Source organism: Peromyscus californicus, unplaced genomic scaffold, assembly GCF_007827085.1.
Source record: "Peromyscus californicus insignis strain IS unplaced genomic scaffold, ASM782708v3 Scaffold_4__1_contigs__length_199733344, whole genome shotgun sequence".
NCBI lineage: Eukaryota > Metazoa > Chordata > Mammalia > Rodentia > Cricetidae > Peromyscus > Peromyscus californicus.
In genome coordinates, this window is record NW_026294562.1 from 20551116 (window position 1) to 20571863 (window position 20748).

General features: G+C 45.7%; 1 protein-coding gene across 5 annotated transcripts in view; it reads left to right on the forward strand.

Annotated features, from left to right (window-relative positions):
- The window catches only part of Arhgap19 (Rho GTPase activating protein 19), a 66218-nt gene that overhangs the window by 10240 nt on the left and 35230 nt on the right, over window positions 1–20748 (forward strand). For 4 of the 5 annotated variants that reach the window (XM_052762904.1, XM_052762906.1, XM_052762905.1 and 1 more), the window contains exon 1: window positions 11641–11731. The exons of the other annotated variant lie outside the window; for it this stretch is intronic. In XM_052762904.1, coding sequence (XP_052618864.1) covers window positions 11676–11731 — 56 coding nt within the window. In that variant the 5' untranslated portion in view covers window positions 11641–11675. Of the gene's footprint in view, window positions 1–11640; window positions 11732–20748 lie in introns of those variants that run through there. 5 annotated transcript variants of the gene reach the window in all.

The following is a 20748-nucleotide window of genomic DNA, read 5'->3' on the forward strand; positions in this document are numbered from 1 at the left end:
AAAAGGTAATTATTCTTAATCGTTTGGACTGGACAATCTTTCTAGTCCCCACACAAACTCTTAGTGCTGGAGCTAGGATTCAGACTCAGGTTGTGTGTGTGTGTGTGTGTGTGTGTGTGTGTGTGTGTTATTTAAATTTTTATTATTTAATGTATATGGGTATTTTGCCTGTTTGTATGTCTGTGCACCATATATGTGTCTGGTGCTCATAGAGGCTAGGAGAGGCATAGGATCCCTTGGAACTGGAGTTATAGAGGGTTGTGAGCCACTGTGTGAGTGCTAGGAACTGAATCTAGGTCCTCTGGAAGAGCAGTAAGTGCTTTTAACCACCGAGCCATCTCTTCAGTCCTATTATTAATTATTAATTAAATTTGATTTTTTGAGTCAGAGTTTCTCTGTGTAGTCCTAGCTGTCCTGGAACTCACCCTGTAGACCAGGCTGGCCTCAAACTCAGAGATTTGCCTGTCTGCCTCCCGAGTGCTGGGATTAAAGGCTTGGACCTCCACTTGGCTTTTTTTTTTTTTTTTTTTAAATCATTCAGGCTGGCCTTGAACTCTCTGTGTGGTTGAAGATGCTCTTGAACTACTACTGATCCTCCTGCCTTTCACTTCCTCAGTGCAGGGATTACAGGTGTGGACCATCACACCCAGCTGAAACTCAGTTTGAATCCGTGCCAAAGCCTGACCTCCTCAAACTGCTACCCAGAACCCAGGTGCCATTATCTGGGCTTGGAAGTCGCCAGAAAGTTTCCTTCCTTCCTTCCTTCTTCCTTCCTTTCTCCCTTCCTTCTCCCCCCTCCCCTTCTCTCTCTCTTCCTCTCTCTCTCTCTTCCTTCTCCCCCCTCCCTCTCCCTCTCTTCCTCTCCCTCTCTTCCTCTCTCTCTTTCTCTCTCTCTTTCTTCTTTCTGTGCTGGAGATCCAGCCCAGGGTCTTGCACACTGGGCCAAGCTCTCTGCCTTGTTCTTACTCGCCAAGCCCTGACGAGGGTTCCCCCAGCGCCCTGGCCAGCAGTCATGCCCTATTTCTGTCTCGTTGCCTATGCCCTTTGCATTTCCTTGGCCAGCCATGTGCCATTTGTGTCCAAGCTCAGACTCTTCTTTTACTCCAGTGCTGACAGATCAGCTCAAGCTGTCCGGGCCTGCTCAGGTTACCCAGCACTCCCATGCAGGACAGGTTTAGACTGTTTCCTGGGCGCCCCTTAGACCCTCCCCATGGCATCCTAGAGCTCTGGACCTTCGTTATCTTCCACCCCCACACAATCCCTTTGCTCCTGACATGCTGGGCCCATGCCAGCTTCCAAATGTGTCTAACATGTTCCTGTCCCTCTGTGCGTGGCCTTGTTCCTTGTGTTGAAAATGCCTTTGCCCAGTCTCCAGAGAATGAAATCCTACCCATTCCGGCTACAAATTCTCCATGAAGCTGGCTCTGCTCCTGCCAGCGGCCAATCATTTCCCAGGCCTCCTCCCCGCCCCCACTCCACTTACTTCCCCAGGCTCGCTTCTTGCCTAGTGACTGGGTCTCCTCTAGCCTGTAGGATCCTTCAGTTCAGGGGCAGTCTTATGATTGGCTCAGCTGGAGTCATTTGCTCCACTCCCGTGCAAAACACATGCATTGAGGTTAGAGGATCAGAGGATCCCCAAAGAGATGCTGGGTGAATCAAAACAGAACCATGTCTAAGACATGGATGGGACGATGCTTTCCCATAAGGCCTGAGTAAAAGCATTGTTTCATTTCGTTAACTTTCTTTTTCATTGCTGCAGATCCAACCCAGAGTCTCATGAATACTAGGCAAGTGTTCTACTTTGAGCTAGGACCCCAACCCTTATTAAGTTCTTTGATTTAATTCACTTGTTCAACCAAAAAAAAAAAAAAAAAAAAAAACAACGTTGAGTGAGCCAAACACAACTCAGTCTTTAACCTAGGGAGACAGTGACATTAATCAGACCATTATACAAACAGATCTAGAAGTACAGTTAATGTCAAATGAAAACCTGGAATGCAAAGATGGAGTCTCTAGAAAGGGTCTGCACTTCCTAGTGCCGATGACCGTGACCAGGACAAGGTTTTTACTTCATAATTAGGATGTTCCTTTAAATTCACATGCTCCAGAAGAGCTACTTTTGGACTTAATTCACACCGACGTGTAAACAAAGGTGTAAGGCCACCCTCTCTTCTTACCACTTTGAAAGAAGATAAATCCCATGAATGGAGATGTGTAAACCTGGGGGGTTGGAGGGTAATCTCCCAATGCATGTGGGTGAAGTAGGGGGGGGTGTTAGTCCCTCTCCCCTCCTTTCCTCTCCCCACTCTTCCTTTTAAAATAGTGTGTGTGTGTGTGTGTGTGTGATTGATGAAAAAGCCAGAGCAGTAAGTCAGATATCTTCCTGTACTGCTTTTCACCTTTTCTTTCTTTCTTTTTCTTTTGAGACAGGTTTTCTCACTAAACCTGAAGGTCACCATTACAGCTAGGCTGGTTAGCCAATGAGCTCTCAAAGGATCTTCCTTCCTTTGTCCCTCAACACTGAGCTTCCCTTTCTTTTGTGGCAAACACTCTCACCCACTCCGCCACCTCCCAGCACCCCCTTCCTTTCTCTTTATTTCTGTGATGTGGGAAGATCACATCCAAGGCCTTGCACCGCTAGACAAAGTTTGAATGAGAATAGTCTCCATTAGCTCATATATTTGAGTGTTTGATTCCCAGTGGTGGAAACTATTTAGGAAGGATTAGGAGGTGTGGCCTTGTTGGAGGAGATATGTTACTAAGGTGTGGGCTTTGAGGTTTTAAAAGCCCTTGCCACGCCCAGTCTCTCTCTCTCTCTCTCTCTCTCTCTCTCTCTCTCTCTCTCTCTCTCTCTCTCTCTCTCTCTCTCTCTCTCTTTCTCTCTCTTTCTCTCTCTTTCTCTCTCCCTCTCTCCCTCTCTCCCTCCCTCTCCCTCTCCTTGCAGCTTATGCATCAGAAAAGCTCTCAGATACTGCTCCAGCGCCATGCCTGCCTGCCTGCTGCCCCTGCTCCCTGCCATGTTGATCATAGATTCTAAACCCCCGAAACTGTTAGTAAACCCCCCAAATTAAATGCTTCCTTTTATAAGCTGCCTTGGTCATGGTGTCTCTTCACTAAACAGTAGCTAAGACATTCTGCCGCTCAGCTATGTTTGTCACTGTTCATATAACACACTGAGCAAATTGACTTAAAGGGAGAGGGCTTGATTTTGGCTCATACTTCCAAAGATCTGGGCCTAGGGTGGGGCAGGAAGTCCTGGCAGGGAGTCCATGGTGGAGCAAGGTGGTAGAGAGGAAACAAGGAGGGAGGGAGAGAAGGATGGATGAATGGATGGAGGAAGGGAGAGAGAGGGTCGAGGGGCAAGATCTCCCGTTCAAAGGCACACGTCCAGTGACTTCACCATAGCCCAGTCCACTCTGGAACCTGGAGTGTGTGTTGCTACCTTTGAAGTCCCCCGCAGCATGCAGAGCCTCCTGCCTGCTTTTGATGGGACAGTAGAAATCCAATGCAAAGGGTCTGGTCTGTGGTCTGTTTGCAGGCTTTTGCAGCCACTGAAAGGCGCTGTGCTCATTAGTTTTTTGGTTTTTTTTTTTTTAATCAACACAACAGGAACCTTAATGGAGAAAATGCCTCCATCATATTTAAGGGGTTAAACTCTCCCACAACTGAATTTAGGTTTCAGTTCTCTAAGAAGGGCAAAACAGCTATCTCTCCCAACAAAGGGCCATTTATCTACAATGCCCTTGCAGTCAGGGATGAGAGAGAGAACAAACACAAGGTCTAAGTCAGCCCCACAATGTCTCAAGAACAAGTCTTGCAGCCCCTTCTGGGTCTCGTCCAGACTTGCTTAAGCTTGTGCAAGTATGTCCAAAAATGATAAGACTGAACCCCAGCAAATTACAAGTAAACTAGTGTAACCGCTGCTTGCTTAACCAATTATGTATGAGATGGCCCAACTGGCCCTGAGACTCCCCTTAGCTGCGCTTAAAAGGTGCCTGCACGCTCCTCTCACGGCCGTTGCCATTTTTGTACAGGTGAGCAACTCCTCACGCATGCTGAAATATTAATAAATGCTCTTTGCTCTTGCATACTTTTGGAATCTGGGGTCTTCAGCGCTTTCTCGGACCCCTAAAATATCAAGTCTCTGTGGTATTTTCTTGATTAATGATTGATGTGGGAGGGCACAGACATCGTGGGCGGTATCACTGGGCAGGTGTTCCTGGGAGGTAAAAGACTTGACTCTAGGAGCAAGCCAGTAAGCAGCACTGCTCCATGGTTTCTGCTTCCTTTCCTTCCCTGAGTTCCTGCCCTGGCTTCTCTCAACAGACCGTGACCTCGGGTATATAAGCCAAATCAACCCTTTCCTCCCCGAGTTGCTTTTGGTCATGGTCTTTATCATAGCAATACAAGCGACCTAGGACAGTGACCATCACCCCATCTTCCCTCACATCTGCCCCCTGGACAGTTACCCATCACCCCATCCTCCCTCGGATCTGCTCCCCGTGCCAGGCCTGGCTGCTTGGCGGGGCTCTGGCTTTCAGAACTTAGCTCTTACCTCTGCTGTGACAGCCTCAATGGCAGGGTGCCCCAGCCTGGGGTCAGTGTGTGAGCTTTCTGGGGCAAGGGGCAGGACTCACTTGGCTCCTAGTCTCCACTCTGAGCTGGGGCCTGGGAAGTGCAGAGTGCTTCCAGGCCTTGTCTCTGCTGGCCTTTGTCTAGGACCAGGTTGTTCCCGGCTATGGTGGGAAAATGACCCCTGACATGGCATTCCAATGCTTTGGTCATTTTCAGTCGTAAAGGATTGGCTTTTCTCCCCTTTGACTCATCATGTCTGATCTTTAAGACAGAAGGATGAGATAATTACAACTCTTTCGAAATGTAAAACAGCATTTTGTGGGTTTATTTTTGAGGCAGGGTCTCATGTAGCCCAGGTTGGCCTCAAACTCACTATCTAGGCTAGAATGACCTTGATTCCTGATCATCCTGCTTCCACTTCCCAAGTGCTGAGGTTACAAGTATATACTATCATGTTTGACTTACAATTTAAATTGTTTTTTTGAGGCAGGGTCTCGTGTAGCCCAGACTAGCTTCAAACTCTACAACTAATCAAAGCTGACTTGAAGTTCCTAAGCCCTCCTGCTTCTGTCTTCCAAGGGAGGGACTACAGGAATTCACCATAATGCCCAGCTTACTAAAATTTTTATTATTTTATTTCATTTCTGAGACAAAGAGTTATGTAGCCAAAGGTACTCAGAACTCCTGATCCTCCTGCCTCTACTTCCCAAATGCTGGAATTACATGCATATACCAAGGGATGTTTTAGCAAGAAACGTATTTTTATATGTTATTTGTATAGCTGGACAATGTACAATGAGGTAAATATTACAGGTAAAAAGAAAAGCCTTAGAAGAATATGTCAAAGCGTTTGTCATGCCAGGTGGTGGTGGTTCATGCCTTTAATCACAGCACTTGGGAGACAGAGGCAGGCGGATCTTCATGAGTTCAAGGCCAGCCTGGGCTACAAAGCGCATGATAGGACAGCCAGTACTGTTAACACAGAGAATCCCTGTCTTGCAAAGCCAAAGAGAGAGAGAGAGAGAGAGAGAGAGAGTTTGTCATAACAAATAATTTATTGTCAAAGAAAGGGAGAAAGAATGTGGTTTGGGGGATAGATATAGGATGTTGTAGTGCATGGGTTCTTAACTTGTGGGTCGCAACCCCTTTGGGTGTTGAATGCCGTTTTCGCAGGGGTTGAATATCAAATATCCTGCATATCAGATATTTACATTATGATTCGTAACAGTAGCAAAATTACAGTTACGAAGTAGGAGCGAAAATAATTTACTGGTTGGGGGGGCGGTCACCACCACATGAAGGTGCCGCATTGGGAAGGCTGAAAGCCATTGTTTTAGGGGGACTGTCGACTGCTCCCCCACATAGGTTCTTATGTGTCGCCCAGGCTGGTCTCCAAATTCTCCCGCCTCATCCTGAGTTATTGTGATTACAGCTATGTACCGCTGCACCCCAATATTGTTTGATGAGAGAACACATGCCCCCACACTCATACACACTCATCACGTCTGCCACGTGCAGCGTTAATAGTAAACAACACAGAGGGCAGTATTGCAGCTGGGGATCTTGTCTGCTTGTGTTGTTTTCCCGAGACAAGATCTTCCACTGTAGCCCAGGCTGGCCGCCGGCTTTTGGTATTCTTTCTTCCCCAGCCTTCCAAATGCTGGGCTTTCGGGACTCCTGACTTTTGGTTTTTAAAAATATTCAGTGTTGAGAATGTAGCTCAAAGGTAGAGTGCTCATTTAGTGCTTGTAAGGCTCTGGGTCCAATCTCAAACCCTGGGAGAAAAACAAGCCAGGTGGAAAGGCTGGGTGTGGTGCGCATGCCTGAAGTCTCAGGACTTGGGAAGTGGAGGCCAGCTTTGGCTACACAGGAAGTTTGAGGCTAACCCGAGTTGTACAAGCCCCTGTTTCAAAAGCAAAATAAGAGAAAAACAACAAGAGCCCTTAGTGGGTACCCTTACCTCGTCTGTTATCAGGCCCAGTATTGGGGCAAGGTTCAGAAATACTGCATCTTCAATGCCTTTTGCTCTGATCAAGCCGTCCTGCTTAATTTAGAGGAATAAGAAGTGCAGACACGGGGTTGGGGATTTAGCTTAGCAGGAGAGCGCTTGCCTAGCAAGCGCAAAGCCCTGGGTTCGGTCCTCAGCTCCGGAAAAAAAAAAAAAAAAAAGTGCGGACACATAAAGCAAAGTTGGACAATAAATACAGTGGAGCAAGTTTGTAATCCCAACGCTCAGCCCACTGAGGCAGGAGGGTTGTGAGTTCTAAGCCAGCCAGGGCTAAACAGGGGACCATGTTGCAAAACAAAACAAAAACTGCACAGTAGAGGTTTTAACATAGCAAGACCCCTTGGGGTTCTAAGTGGTCGCTTTTTTGAGGGTGAAAACAGAGGCCAAGTCATGGGCAGATCCCTGTAGCTCAATCCTGCTACTACGTCCTTCCTTCCTTCCTTCTCCTCCGTCAAGGCTGAGCCTAGACACCGGAAGAGTATCAGAACAGCACCTTTTCCTCACAACAGCTGAAGTGTAGTCGGATGGACTGATAATGACCTTCAGGCAGACTCAAGGCCAGACCCCTGCAGGACCCTCCCTAACAGGCCGGCCTTCCCCTCACCACATCTGTAGTTCTAGGAGGCTGTTTTCTGCCTTGATATTTAGTGCTTCATAATTCTGAGCATATTCTATTGCATGTGGCTTTCTCTCTCTCTCTCTCTGGAGGGGGGTGCGGGCATGAGTGCATGAGTGAGTGGATGTGCGTGTGTGTGCACTTGCGTGCACGAGTGTGTGAGTGAGTATGTGTATGTGTGTGTGTGTACATGTGGCAGCCAAAGGACAGCTTCAGGTGTTCTTCCTCAGGAGTCACCTGTTTTGTTTTTTGAGAGAGCATCTCCCAATGGCTTGGAGTCCATCAATTAGGCTAGGCTGGCTGGCCAGCAAACCCCAGGAATCCTCCAGTTTCTGCCTCCCCAGTTCTGGGATGACAGCTGTCTGCCAGTTTGTCTGGCATTTTTAAACATGGGTTCTGAAGGCCTCATGTTTGCACTTTATCAACTGACCCATCTTCCCAGCACTGTGTGCGACTTTCATGTATTCACTTTGTCTCCTCGTTGAGGGCTGGGGACATTTATGGTCTTTTGTTTAGCTCTTCAGGCTGTCACAAATCACTGCTGGACAAGCATACTCATCACCATTCTGAATAAGGATGACCTTATAGCTGACCAGGGGGTGTCAGCTGAGTGTGGCCCACAGCCCTCAGTAGTGATATTTACTCTCAATCAGAAATCATGGTGTTGGAACAGCTGGTTTTAAGGAGAAACTCACCCTTCTCCATGGCAACAGGTTCAACTGCAGTTGTGTGATGCATGGTTCTCCCGGCAGGGAGAGAGATGTGTTCTCTTAGGAGGCAGGGTAGCATTCTAAATATTCCTCGTGTCATTTCAAACACTGGTCTTATTTCAACAAGTGCTAGACACTGTGTTGCTAAGCAGCTTTTTAGGATCATCACATTTAATTTTGGAAACAGCCCTGTGAGAATCACTATTATTCTTATTTTACAGAAGAGGAAATGGGATCAGAAACCCAAGTGACTTTTCCAGGGCCACATAGCTGGAAGTGATGGAGCTGGGACTTGAACCTGAGTTCACTGACTCCAGAGCCTATGGGTTTGTTTGTTTGTTTGTTGTCGTTTTCCAAGACAGGGTTTCTGTGTAGTCCTGGCTGTCCTGGAACTCGCTCTGTAGATCAGGCTGGCCTCGAACTCAGATCCACTTGCCTCTGCCTCCCAAATGCTGGAATTAAAGGTGTGCGCCATCATGCCTGTGAGAGCCCATGCTTTTAATTACTATGCACATTTCCCTCAGGATCATGTTGGTGAACCAGAAATGGTGGGCTGGAGAACTGACTTAGAAGTTTGAGGCACTTACTGCTCTTGAAGAGGACCCCAGTTTGATTCCCAGTGCCCTCACGGTGACTCACAACCATCCCTAACTCCAGTAACAGGGGATCAGACATCCTCTTTCGACCTCCTAGAGCACCAGGTATGCATGTGGTGTGTATAAATACATGCAAGCAAAATAATTTTAAAATGCTTGTTCCTACTTTGGGTCAAGGGCAGAAGATAAGCTTTCAGGTTTCTGGTTTGTATAAATAGTGATTCATATATCCTAGAGTTTCATCTGAAGTTCAGTGGGGAATTTCACCAAAAGATTGGCTGTGTAGCTCAGTGGTAGAACACTTGTTTAGTACATTCAAGCCCATGGGTTTGAGCCCCAGCACACTGGGAAAAAAAAGATTTCACTGATACATGATATTTTAATTTTCTTTCATATATTTTCTCAACAAGGATGATTTATTAGGCAAACTGATTTTACTTGGACATACTTATGTCAAACTTAAAAATCTTGTGTGTGTGTGTGTGTGTGTTCATTTGTATGAGTGTGAGCACACATATAGCACAGTGGGCTTGTAGAGGTCAGAGGACAGCCTTGAGTCTGGGTGCTTGTCTTCCACCTGGAGAGAAGATCTCTTGTGTTGATTTTCTCCGGTTGCTCCAGGCCAGGTGGCCCATGAGTTTCCAGTATTCTCCAGTTTCCACTTACCTAATGGTGAGGTTCCGGGCACAGACTACCATGTCTGGCTTTCCCTGGGTTCTGGGGCTCTGAACTCAGGTCCTCAAGCTTGCCCAGCAAATGCTTTACCACGGACTCACCCACTAGTCCACACTCAACAAACTTTTTATTTTATTTTATTTTTTTAAAATTTTTTATTTTTTTTCCACACAGGGTTTCTCTGTATAGCTTTGCACCTTTCCTGGATCTCTCTCTGTGGACCAGGCTGGCCTCAAACTCACAGAGATCTGCCTGCCTCTGCCTGCTGAGTGCTGGGATTAAAGGCGTGCGCCACCACCGCCCGGCTCAACCAACTTTTAAGGTAGATTCATCAATTGAGAAACTCTATTAGAACACATAGCTATCTGGATATGGTAGTTTGAGGAATTGCTTATATTTGTGCAAAAATTTTTCTTTTTCTGCGTGGCTACTAAGTGGAAGATATGATGGGGAACAGGGCAGATGCAGCGTTTGCCCATGTGGGGCAGGAATTCTGTCTTGGAATGCTCACATCAAGCAGAATATCCATAAGAACAACTATAGAAGTCATACAGAATGAAGTAATTCAGGCTTGCTTGTTTTATGTTGATTTGACACAAGCTAGAATCATTGAAGAGGAGGGAGCCTCACTTGAGAAAGTGCCTTCATAAGAGCTGCCTGCAGGCAAACCTGTAAGTAATTTTCTTAATTAGTGATTGATGTGGGAGAGCCTAGCCCGTTCTGGGTGGTGCCATCCCTAGGCTGGTGGTCCTGGGTTCTATTGGAAAGCCAGCTGAGCAAGCCATGGGGAGGAAGCCAGTAAAAAGCATCTCTCTATGGCCTCTGCATCAGCTCCTTCTAAGTGTTACAGCTCAGATGGAAAGGTATCCTGGCAGTCGAAAGCCAAGGAACACAACAAAGTCACACCACACAACCAACGTCACACAAGAGATCTATTGAGAGGGATGGATCTAGGAGGGTGGCTGCCTCCGCCTGGGTGAGGAGCAACAGAAAACTGGGTAGAACATGGTCTCAGATAGCTTTCCAGGGTGGCCTGGGGTTGGAGGGATTTGGGGGCCTGATGTTGGGGCAAACTCAGGGATCGGTGGGATTTTTTCTTGTAGGGCAGGGCCTGACCACTCTCCGGCCAGGGCTGGGAAAGGCTGTTACAGCTCTTAATGGCAATTAGTGCTGTTAGGGAAGCCTGAGATGCAGGGCCTTACCAAGTTTACAAAGTCGAACAAAGTTTACCAAGGGAGTATCTGCTCACCGCAGGGAAAACTTTTCCTGCCGCTTGAGTGGGCATGAATTGCCCACACTCCTAACTCCAGGTTTCTGCCCTGTTTGAGTTCCTGTCCTGACTTCCTTTAATGAACAGTGATGAGGAAGCATAACCCAAATAAACGCTTTCCTCCCTAAGTTGCTTTGGTCATGGTGTTTCATCACAGCAGTAGTAACCCTAAGACATAGTTTTTGCTTAAAATCTACTCATTCCTTCCTTATACTTTAAATCATGTCTAGGTTATAATACCTAAAGCTAAATAAATAGCTTTTAAAATGCATTGCTTAGGGAATAAGAAGAAAAAGGTCGCCAGGTGGTGGTGGCACACACCTTTAATCCCAGCCCTAGGGAGGCAGAGGCAGGTGGACCTCTGTGAGTTCGAGGCCAGCTTGGTCTGCAGAGCTAATTCCTGGACAGACTCCAAAGCTACACAGAGAAATCCCGTTTCGAAAAAATCCAAAAGAAGAAAAAGCAGTTCTGTATACATTCAGTATAGACCCTCCTTAACTTCTCCCCTTAAAGTTCTAGATCTGCTCTTGGTTCTGGATACAAAGATGAAAATATGGGACTCACTATTCTTAGCTGATATTCTCTGTCTCTGTCTCTTGAATTTCCGAGAGGTAACATTTTATTAATGTGTGTGTGTGTGTGTGTGTGTGTGTGTGTGTGTGTGTGTGTGTGTGAATGAGTCTACTTAGGGTTGCTTGCAGGAACATATAGGCTATATACCACTGAAAAGAATGTCTTTCCGTCCTTCTTACAATCTATGGAACCTGGGTAAGTAGGGCATGAGGAGTGATGAGTCCTTCCCCCAGCAACTGTTAACTGCCTACAGGGATGGGCGGAGCCTCACGAGCCCTTCCCATTCAAGTGACTCCTAAGGTCACTTTCAAAATTGACAGTTCTGTATCTCTTAGATTTACCCATTGTGGAAAGTGTAGAATGGGATTTCTGACTATATCCTAAAAGTCGTCGGAATTACATGGGTTAATCAAAACGAGAAACTACATCTCCCGGCAGGCCTTTGGACAGTGTCTCTTCCACCCTTTCTTTTGCTCTGTGCCACCAATGACAGTTAGATATTTGAATAGGCCAATAGTAGCATGGAACTGCTCGTATGTGGGCGGAGCCATAGGTTCATCCAATAGTACGGGGCTTGAGGAAACATTCTAGCCAATCGGAGGGCTCGGGGGCGGGCCCTGAGGCGGGGCCGCGGACCGAACTGCCGCGGAAGATGGCGGCTGAGGCGCTGAGTGGAGGGGAGCCACCGGCCTCCAACTCCTGCCGGAGGTGAGCCAAGTTCTCAGTCCCGCTGCCTAGGAGACCGGGCCGTGGGTTGGCGATGTCGCCGCCCTGCCCTTGAGTCACCGTGGCCCACAGGGCCGGGCTTTGTTTCTCGTTCCCGTGGTGTCCACGCCGTCGCGCCTGCGGGGGCTGAGGCGCGTCGCTGCGGTCTGCGCTCGCGGCGGTGCGTGGAGCCCGCCCGCCCGCCGCTCTGGCTGCAGACGACCGGTCCGTGCCTAGCGGTCCCTGCCCCGGCGCCGAGCGTTTTGAATGGAGACTGAAGCCCAGAGCGGTTCAGCGAATCCCCACAACGTCACTGGAGCTTTAAATGTCCTCCGGGGCAGCCTCTGCGCTCAAGTCCCAGCAGGGACTTGAGTGACAGTTAAAGGGATTTGTCCCCAGGCTGGCTGACCTCTCTCGGCTTCAGTCTTTGTCTGTAAATGAACATGACAAGGTTTATTTCAGAACACGGACGGAATGGAACAAGTCGTTTAAAGTGCCTGGCACCCAGCCTGGCAAATACTACTCGAAATGTGATAGATTTTTGTGTTTCCTTGGAGAACAGCCGAACAACAACACATCGTGGGTTCTGCTGTCCATGAAATTGTGACTTCATTTCTTCTTTTCCAAACAGGAAAGCCGAGTCTGTCCTTAATTGATTACAGATATTGAGGGCCGATACACTCCAATAGAATGAGGTTATTTACATTGTCTCAGAATATGATGAGTGTCATACTTTGGTACCGTTGGTAAGGAACAGAAGAGTCCAAGAATTCTGAGAAAGTGGGTTTGTGAGTCTGATTCTTCCTGCTCCTAGATGGGCTTGTTTGGGTATATTAGGGTTTTATATGGAGGAGTTTCCTACTCTTCGACCTACCCATAAATGGTTGACACCCCACCCCCACCCCCGCCCCGAACTGTGTTGTGGGTTGCTAAATGTCATAGATCATCCCTCATCCAACTCGAAAATCCTGAATTGTAATGAAAATGAGGACAAATGAAATACTGTTCTACAGCAAGAGGACTGAATTCCTCCACAAGGCTACCGCCAACTGAATCTAACATTTTAAACTGTTAACTACATGATCAACACAACACAGTTTTATCAGATTCTGAAACCTTCTATTGCTGTTGTTGAGACAGGTTCTTGCTAAGTAGCTAGGCTGGATTGGAATGCCCAATCCTGTTTCAGCTTACCCAATACTAGTTAATTGCATATTGCAGGAACTAAGTTGTGTTCTTGTGAGGCTTGTTTATTTATTTACTTTTTTCTTGTTGCTTTTTTCCCCCTCCTTTCACAACAGGGTTTCTCTGTGTAGCCCTGGCTGTCCTGGAGTTCACTCTGTAGACCAGGCTGGCCTTGTACTGAGAGATCTGCCCTGCCTCTGCCTCCTGAGTGCTGGGATTAAAGGCATGTGCCACCACCACCCTGCATATTTACTTATTTTTTGAGACAAAGTCTCATGTAACCCAAGTTGACCCCAATCTTAAACTTCTGAATCTCCTGTCTCTACCTCACAAGTGCTGGGATTACAGGCACATGCCACTGAGACCAGTTTTATGTGGTGTTAGGAATCAAACCCAGGACTCCATGCATAAGCATTCTACTGACTTAGCTATATTCCCAGCCCCATTTAGTTAATGGGACTAAAAACAATTAAATATATTACCTATCATATGTATGTGTGTGTGTGCATAGGTGCCACAGTACTACCTAGGAGGTCAGAGGACAACACACAGTTCTCTTCTTCCACCAGGTGGATTTGAGAGTCAAACTTGGATTGTTAGGCTTGGCAGTGCCTTACTGAGCCATCTCACCGGCCCAAGGTGCATAGTTTAGCATTCACAGATACGTTGCATCTACCTGGTGTCTCAGGTAGATCCTACGGAAAGATTTGCTTTATAAGAAAAGTTTCTATGAGAAAAAAAAAATATGTTGCAGCACTGAGTATAGAAACAGCTGTAGCTGCCAGGCGGTGGTGGTGCACGCCTTTAATTCCAGCATTTGGGAGGCAGAGTCAGGCAGATCTCTATGAGTTCGAGGCCAGCCTGGTCTACAGTTCGAGATCCAGGACGGGCACCAAAACTACGCAGAGAAACCCTGTCTTGAAAAACCAAAAAAAAAAAAAAAAAAAAAAAGAAAAGAAACAGCTGTAGAAACTGGGCCGTAATGTGTATGATTAAAAGTGCTTACTCTGGGAAGAAAAGCCTAGGAAAAGGAGAGAAAAGGGAGAAATGGCAGCTGTCTGTGAGACCACTGAGATGTTCAGGATCGGTTAGCAGGATTTTTTACATTGAGCTTTGGCCAAAAAAATAAAATAAAATAAAATAAAAAAATAAATAAAAGCCGGGTGGTGGTGGCATACGCCTTTAATCCCAGCACTCGGGAGGCAGAGGCAGGCGGATCTCTGTGAGTTCGAAGCCAGCCTGGTCTCCAAAGCGAGTTCCAGGAAAGGCGCAAAGCTACCAGAGAAACCCTGTCTCAAAAAACCAAAACTAAAAAAAAAACAAAACAAAACAAAACAACAACAACAAAAAAAAACAAAGACAAACAAACAAAAAAACCTCCAAAACCATTGAGCCTTGGTAGTACTGTCTTGAGTTGGGCATCCCCTACATTTGGATTGTCTTTATTGCTATAATCTGGAGAAGTTGAGCTTCGTGCCATTTTACTGAGCAAACTCATTAAGAGCAGATATCACGAATCTAAATTCTCCTTCAATCTGTGTTTCTCTGTTTCAAATAGCAATGACTTAATAGTCTGCTTAGTAAGTGCTAGCACAAAGTTTTGTAAAGTGCTGTTATTTTAAAAACTTTAAAAATAGCTAGGTGTAAAATTATGCCTCTGTTCTGGGATTAGGAGATTTAGAAAAGAGACAAGTTGATCTAGGGGGTTGAATGTTCCTTGATTAACTGAAGCCCCTAAATGTGATTTTGCTGATTCCATTCAATTTAGAAGAGACTAGAATGAAAACCTCATCTTTGGAGTATAGTTTGCTATTTGGTAGGGGCCATTTAAAGGAAATTGTTTTATTTTTTTCTTTTTATGGAACCTGATATTTTATTTACATTTGTGAAGTAACTGATACTGTATATCAAAGTTTGAGGCATTATGTGAGCTTGTTTCTGGGGCTCTCTATTTTCCTTATCCATTTTATTTCCTGTTTTTAATTTATTTGGTAGATAAAAACATATGCAAAAGCTAATAAATAGAGTCATTATAGAGCCCAGTAATGAAAAGAGCACTTTGAGGGGCTGGAGACATGGCTCAGTGGTTAAGAGCACTGATTGCTCTTCCAGAGGACCCAGGTTCAATTCCCAGCAGCCACATGGCAGCTAAAAACTGTCTGTCACTCCAGTTCCAGGGGACCTGACACCTTCACACAGACACACATGCAGACAAAACACCATTGCACATAAAATAAAAATGAATTATATATAAAAAGAGCACTTTGAGTCTTCCTCCTTCCCAAGATCTATGTCACTTGAGCCTAATTGCGTGCTTCTACCCTGTGCTCCTCCCATGTTTATAGCCCCCTCCCTCTCTCTTTTGTGGTGCTAGGAAGGCATCTGCTGCTGAACTATATCCCCATCCCTGTCACTTTTTTAAAAATCAACATAGTTTAGATAGGTGTGGTGGTGAACACCTGTAACCCTAGCACTAGTGGGGTAGAGGCAGGAGAATCAGGAGTTCAAGGTCAGCCTCATCTTATGGAGGGAGTTTGAAGCCAGCCTGGGCTACATGAGACCCTGTCTCAAGAAAACAAAGAAACCCAAATCAAAATCCATCATCTTGGACAATGAATATATGCTATATAATTATTTCTGTGCAATGGCTATCAATAATACAACTAAAATTTTTAGAGAATCAGGTGTGCACATACTCGTCAATTTCAACACTAGGGTGCTTGCTTGAGCCAGGAGGATGGTGAGTTCAGGGTCAACTTGGGCTAAAGTTAGTGAGACCTGTCTCGAAAAACAAAACAAAACATCAAAAAACCCAAACAAAGCAAACAAACAAACAAAAAACTCTTCAAACTAATAAATTTTCAATAAGATCCTCCAGAGCAAAAGGATTCTTTTTTTTTTTTTTTTTTTTGGTTTTTTGAGACAGGGTTTCTCTCTGTGTAGCTTTGCGCCTTTCCTGGAACTCACTCTGTAGACCAGGCTGGCCTCGAACTCACAGAGATCTGCCTGCCTCTGCCTCCTGAGTGCTGGGATTAAGGCGTGCGCCACCACCGCCCGGCAAAAGGATTCTTAGACAATATTCATCCCTCTGGATTTTGGAACACACAGATGTACATATAGAATTGCTTCTAGTGCTAATTCCTGGGACTCTTGCCATTTAAAGTCTATAGAAAATAAACTTGGGCCAGATAGTGGTCCCACCACTCAGGAGGCAGAGGCAGGAGGGTCTCTGAGTTTTAGGCCAGCCTGGTCTACAGAGTGAGTTCCAGGATAGCCAGGGCTACACAGAGAAACCCTGTCTTCAACTCCCCCTCCCCCCGCCCCCCAAAATAGAAAACAAAATTGCAAGTCTTTGACTCTACTTGTTTGAGGAGTGAGAGATTTGGCATAAATGGGTAAGAGGGGAACCCTGTTAGCGAGATGTCCTAGAGCATTCCTCAAATAGAAAATTTTGATGTTACTTTATTTTTTTTATTTATTATTATTATTATTATTATTATTTTGGCTTTTCTCTCTGTGTAGCTTTGCGCCTTTCCTGGAACTCACTCTGTAGTCCAGGCTGGCCTCGAACTCAGAGACCCTCCTGCCTCTGCCTCCAGAGTGCTGGGATTAAAGGTGTGATGTTACTTTAAAAAAGTATTTATGTGTATGTGTGTGTATGTCTGTGTGAGTGTATACCACATGTGTGCAGGTCTTCATAATAGGCCAGAAGAGGGTGTCAAGTCCCCTTCAGCTGGAGTTACAGATGGTTTTAAGCTGTTTGATGTGGGTGCTAAGACCTGCACTTCTGGTCCTCTGGAATGAGCAAGCACTCTTAATCACTGAGCTGTCTTGCCAGCCCCTGGTGTTACTTTAAAAGAACAACAACACCCCGCCCCCATTAGTATGTGTTTGTGCAATGGCACACCAGTGGAGGTCAGAGGACAGCTTTCAAGAGTTGGTTCACTCTCTTCCCCACGTGGGTCCTAGGGAATCACAGGTTGTCAGGCCTGGCAGCAAGCACCTGTACCCACTAAACCATGTCACTCGCCTGTTGGTGTTATTTTATAATGCAGTTAGCCTCCTTCTCAGTCTACATTGTTTTAGGGAAGGAAATTATGAGACATGTCAACCATAAGAGTAATGTCAATTCTTCTGACACTCAAAAGAATAAACATTACCAATAAGCCAATAAAGTGGCGTCATGGATGGTCTGAGAAGTGTAACTACTTCTCTGGATTGAGAACATTACATTGTCATTGAATAGAACATACTCTTTCATTAGATTCCAGTGTATGGCTAAAAAGGTAGGTTTAGCCAAGAATTTTTATTCATTTATTTATTTATTCATTATGTATACGGTGTTCTGTCTGCATGTATGCCTGCAGGCCAGAAGAAGGTGCCAGATCTCACTACAGATGATTGTGAGCTGCCATGTGGGTGCTGGGAATTGAACTCAGGTCCTCTGGAAGAACAGCCAGTGCTCTTAACCACTGAGCCATCTCTCCAGCCTCAGCAAAGAATTCTTTCACCTCTGGTTTGTCAGTGTATGTTAAATTGTTCTTGTAGCTTCAAATTAGTTTAAGTTGAGGTCAAATATAGGGACTGAATACATTTTGCAGACGGTTGGAACCTCGGAGATAAGTGTAAGTAGGCATTGCAGCTGGCATGGAAAGGTATCCTGGCAGTCCGGAGCCAAAGAATGCCACAATATCACTGTAAGCTTAGCAGCTTGCAGTCCTGCTCCAGGGAAAGGTTTCCCCAATATAGCAGCTCTGCTCCAGCAGGGGAGGGTTTCCCCAGTGAAATTGTTAAAGCTCTGCTCTTGTCCCTGTAGTTTAACAACTCTGCTCCACTATGGGGAAGTTTCCTCAGTGAAAGTGTTACAGCTCTGCTCTTCTCTGCTCTGGGGAAAGTTGTTACAGCTGGGTTCTGTTCTCCGGAAAATGTCACACTATACAACAAACCTCATTCAAGAGATCTACTGGGAAGGAGGAATCCAGGAGGGTGGCTGCCTCTAGGGTGAGGCAACAGCAAACTGAACAGGGTATAGAGCTTATACAGAGTTTCTTGGGGTAGGGGTGGGGGCTTTCCAGGGTGGTTTGGGATGAGTAGATTTTGGTGGTCTGATTCTGGGGCAAGCTCAGGGATTGGTGGCATTTCGAGCTCAGGGACCTCAGGGATTGGTGGGATTCTGCAGCCCGACTCTGGGGCAAGCTCAGGGATTGGTGGGATTTCAAGCCCTGGTCCTGGGGTCAAGTCTGGGTCAGGGTGTTTTTCCTTAGCCCTTTTCACCCTGCAATAAGAGGTTCACATTACAGAACTTTGCCAGGGCAGTGTCTCTTAAGGGCAGACTTTCTTTAGGGTTTAAATGTTCTAAGAGATTTCTGTTCTGTGAAGCTGTGTGGTGCTGCTTACTGTTCTGGACTGTTTCTTGTAGCTATAAAGCCTGTAAACTGGGCACATGGCCTGTTTTATCTTCTCTATGTATAGCTTTCATGATTCAACTTAAACTTGCTATGAAGATGGAGGAAGAGGGAGAATATACTAGCTTTGTTTGGTATTTTATTCCTTTTCTAATAGGTCCCAAATAAAGTGACATACTTAACACTGCATTTCAGAGCCTCTTAGGGTTGAAAATGCACCAAGAGAGTGCATACTTCTCGCAGGGTGGTGAGTCAGGCTTAGACAACTTTAAATATAGCTTATATTTTGAGAAATGCTGCCAAGGTTGTGGTTCTTAGAGAACAAGTCAAGTTAAGCAATTCACCAGGGAGGAAACATTTAGTTTTGTGGGTTTACAGTTTGGATAGGAGTCAGCCAGAAGATCCATCTGCAGGATGCTGGCTTTTGCTCCCTGGAGCTGTGTGGGTTCATGGCTTCAGTGCCCTCAGAAGTACTTGCATTTCATTTTTCCTTAATTGATTTTTCAAAGGTGGATCCTCTTTCCAGCCCTTTCCAGACATATCGCTTTACATGCAGAGTACCATCTAGTGGTAAAAGAAATCACTGTAGACTGCAACTAGTTTGTAAAATGACCCTGGGCTCTGCCATTCTTAGAGATAGCTGCTTGTCTGTTTGCCTACACACCTAATTATTCTTTTTCCTGCTTCTGACCATATCTGTGTGTGTGTGTGTGTGTGTGTGTGTGTGTGTGTGTGTGTGTGTGTGTGTGTGTGTTATAGGGACCAGACTTAGGACTCTGAGTGTACCAGGCAAGCACTCTATTGCTATGCCAATTTCTAACCACAGGGGAGGTCAACCTTGGGTGTTGGTCCTCAGGAGCTAACCCCTTGGTTTTTGTTTTTGTTTTTGTTTTTGTTTTTCAAGACAGGGTTTCTCCGAGTTGTTTTGGTGCTTGTCCTGGATCTTGCTCTGTAGACCAGGCTGGCCTCGAACTCACAGAGATCCGCCTGGCTCTGCCTCTTGAGTGCTGAGATTAAAGGCGTGTACCACCACCGCCTAGCTAATTTCCTCACTTTTAAAAGCATTGTGTGGGATGATGGCGGTACACACTCCAGGCTTGGACTTTAGTCTAGTACTGAAGAAAGGATTTTTGAATTCTGATGTTCTATAAAACCTGAAAACTAAGGAGTGTTTTTAGAATACCTAGAAAAGGTTCTCAAGAGGATGGAAAGTCTGCCATTTTTGTCATCTAAATCAGGTTTAAGATAACAATGGAGCCGGGCATGGTGGTGCACACCTTTAATGCTAGCCCTCAAGAGGCAGAGGCAGGTGGATCTCTGTGAGTTCAAAGCCAGCCTGGTGTACAGAGTGAGTTCTGGGACAGCCAGGGCTACACAGAGAAACCCTGTCTCGAAAAACAAAACAAAATAACACCAAAAAAAAGAGGAAATTATGTAGTTTGATGATTTTCTGTTTTGTTTGTTTGTTTGTTTGTATTGAATGTTGAAGCCAGGGCCTCACACATGCCACGCACATGCTTTACCTTGGAGTTTCATTCCCAACCCCTTTATGATATTTATATCACTTGTAGCAAGATTTAGGCCCCAATTACTTTATTATTTACAAAACAAAACAACAAAATCTCCCACAAATCCACAAGAAACCCCAAACTTCGTCATGAAATGTTACTTTACACAGAAATATGTAGAGTAATATCTTATCCCTCACACCAGCAGATCTTAACATTTTGCCATATTAGCTTCAAACCCTCCTCACTTCTCACAGCTTAGTGATTTATAACAGCAGTACCAGCATCTGGGAAGTAGTTTCAAGAATGACCTCGAACTCCTGATCTTCAAGTTTCCTCCTCACAAGTGTTGGGGTTCCAGGTAGGGTTTGTAATCTCAGCACTGGGAGAGATAGGTGGATCCTTGGAATCACTGGCCATTTTTGCTGAATTGGTGAGCTCCAGGTTCAGTGAGACCCTTGTTTTAGAAAATAAAATGGAGAGAGAGTGATAGTGGAAAATCCCAGTAGTCAACCCCCGGGCTCCACAAGTGCACGCGTGGGTGGGTGCACCTGTGCACACACATACGTGTGTACCACACGCAGAAGAAAAGTTATGAGAGAAACTGGGTTTGATTGTAGGTGGCTGGAATCCCATGCAGTTGGGAGGTGGAGGCAGGAAGATCTTGAGTTCAAAGACAGCCTTGAGCTATACAAGGAGACCCTGTTATCACAGGAACATCCCAACCCATCAACAAACCAAAACAATCCCTTAAAAATTGAAAGAGTAAGCATAGGTTAGTAGGATGCTTCCCTAGATGTATGGGCCCTGGGTTTGAATTTCATGTCTTACAGAAATGAATAATTGTGGTGGTTTGAATGAGATTAGCCCCCGTAGGCTTATGTATTTGAATATCTAGTCCCTAGCTGGTGGACTGTTTAGG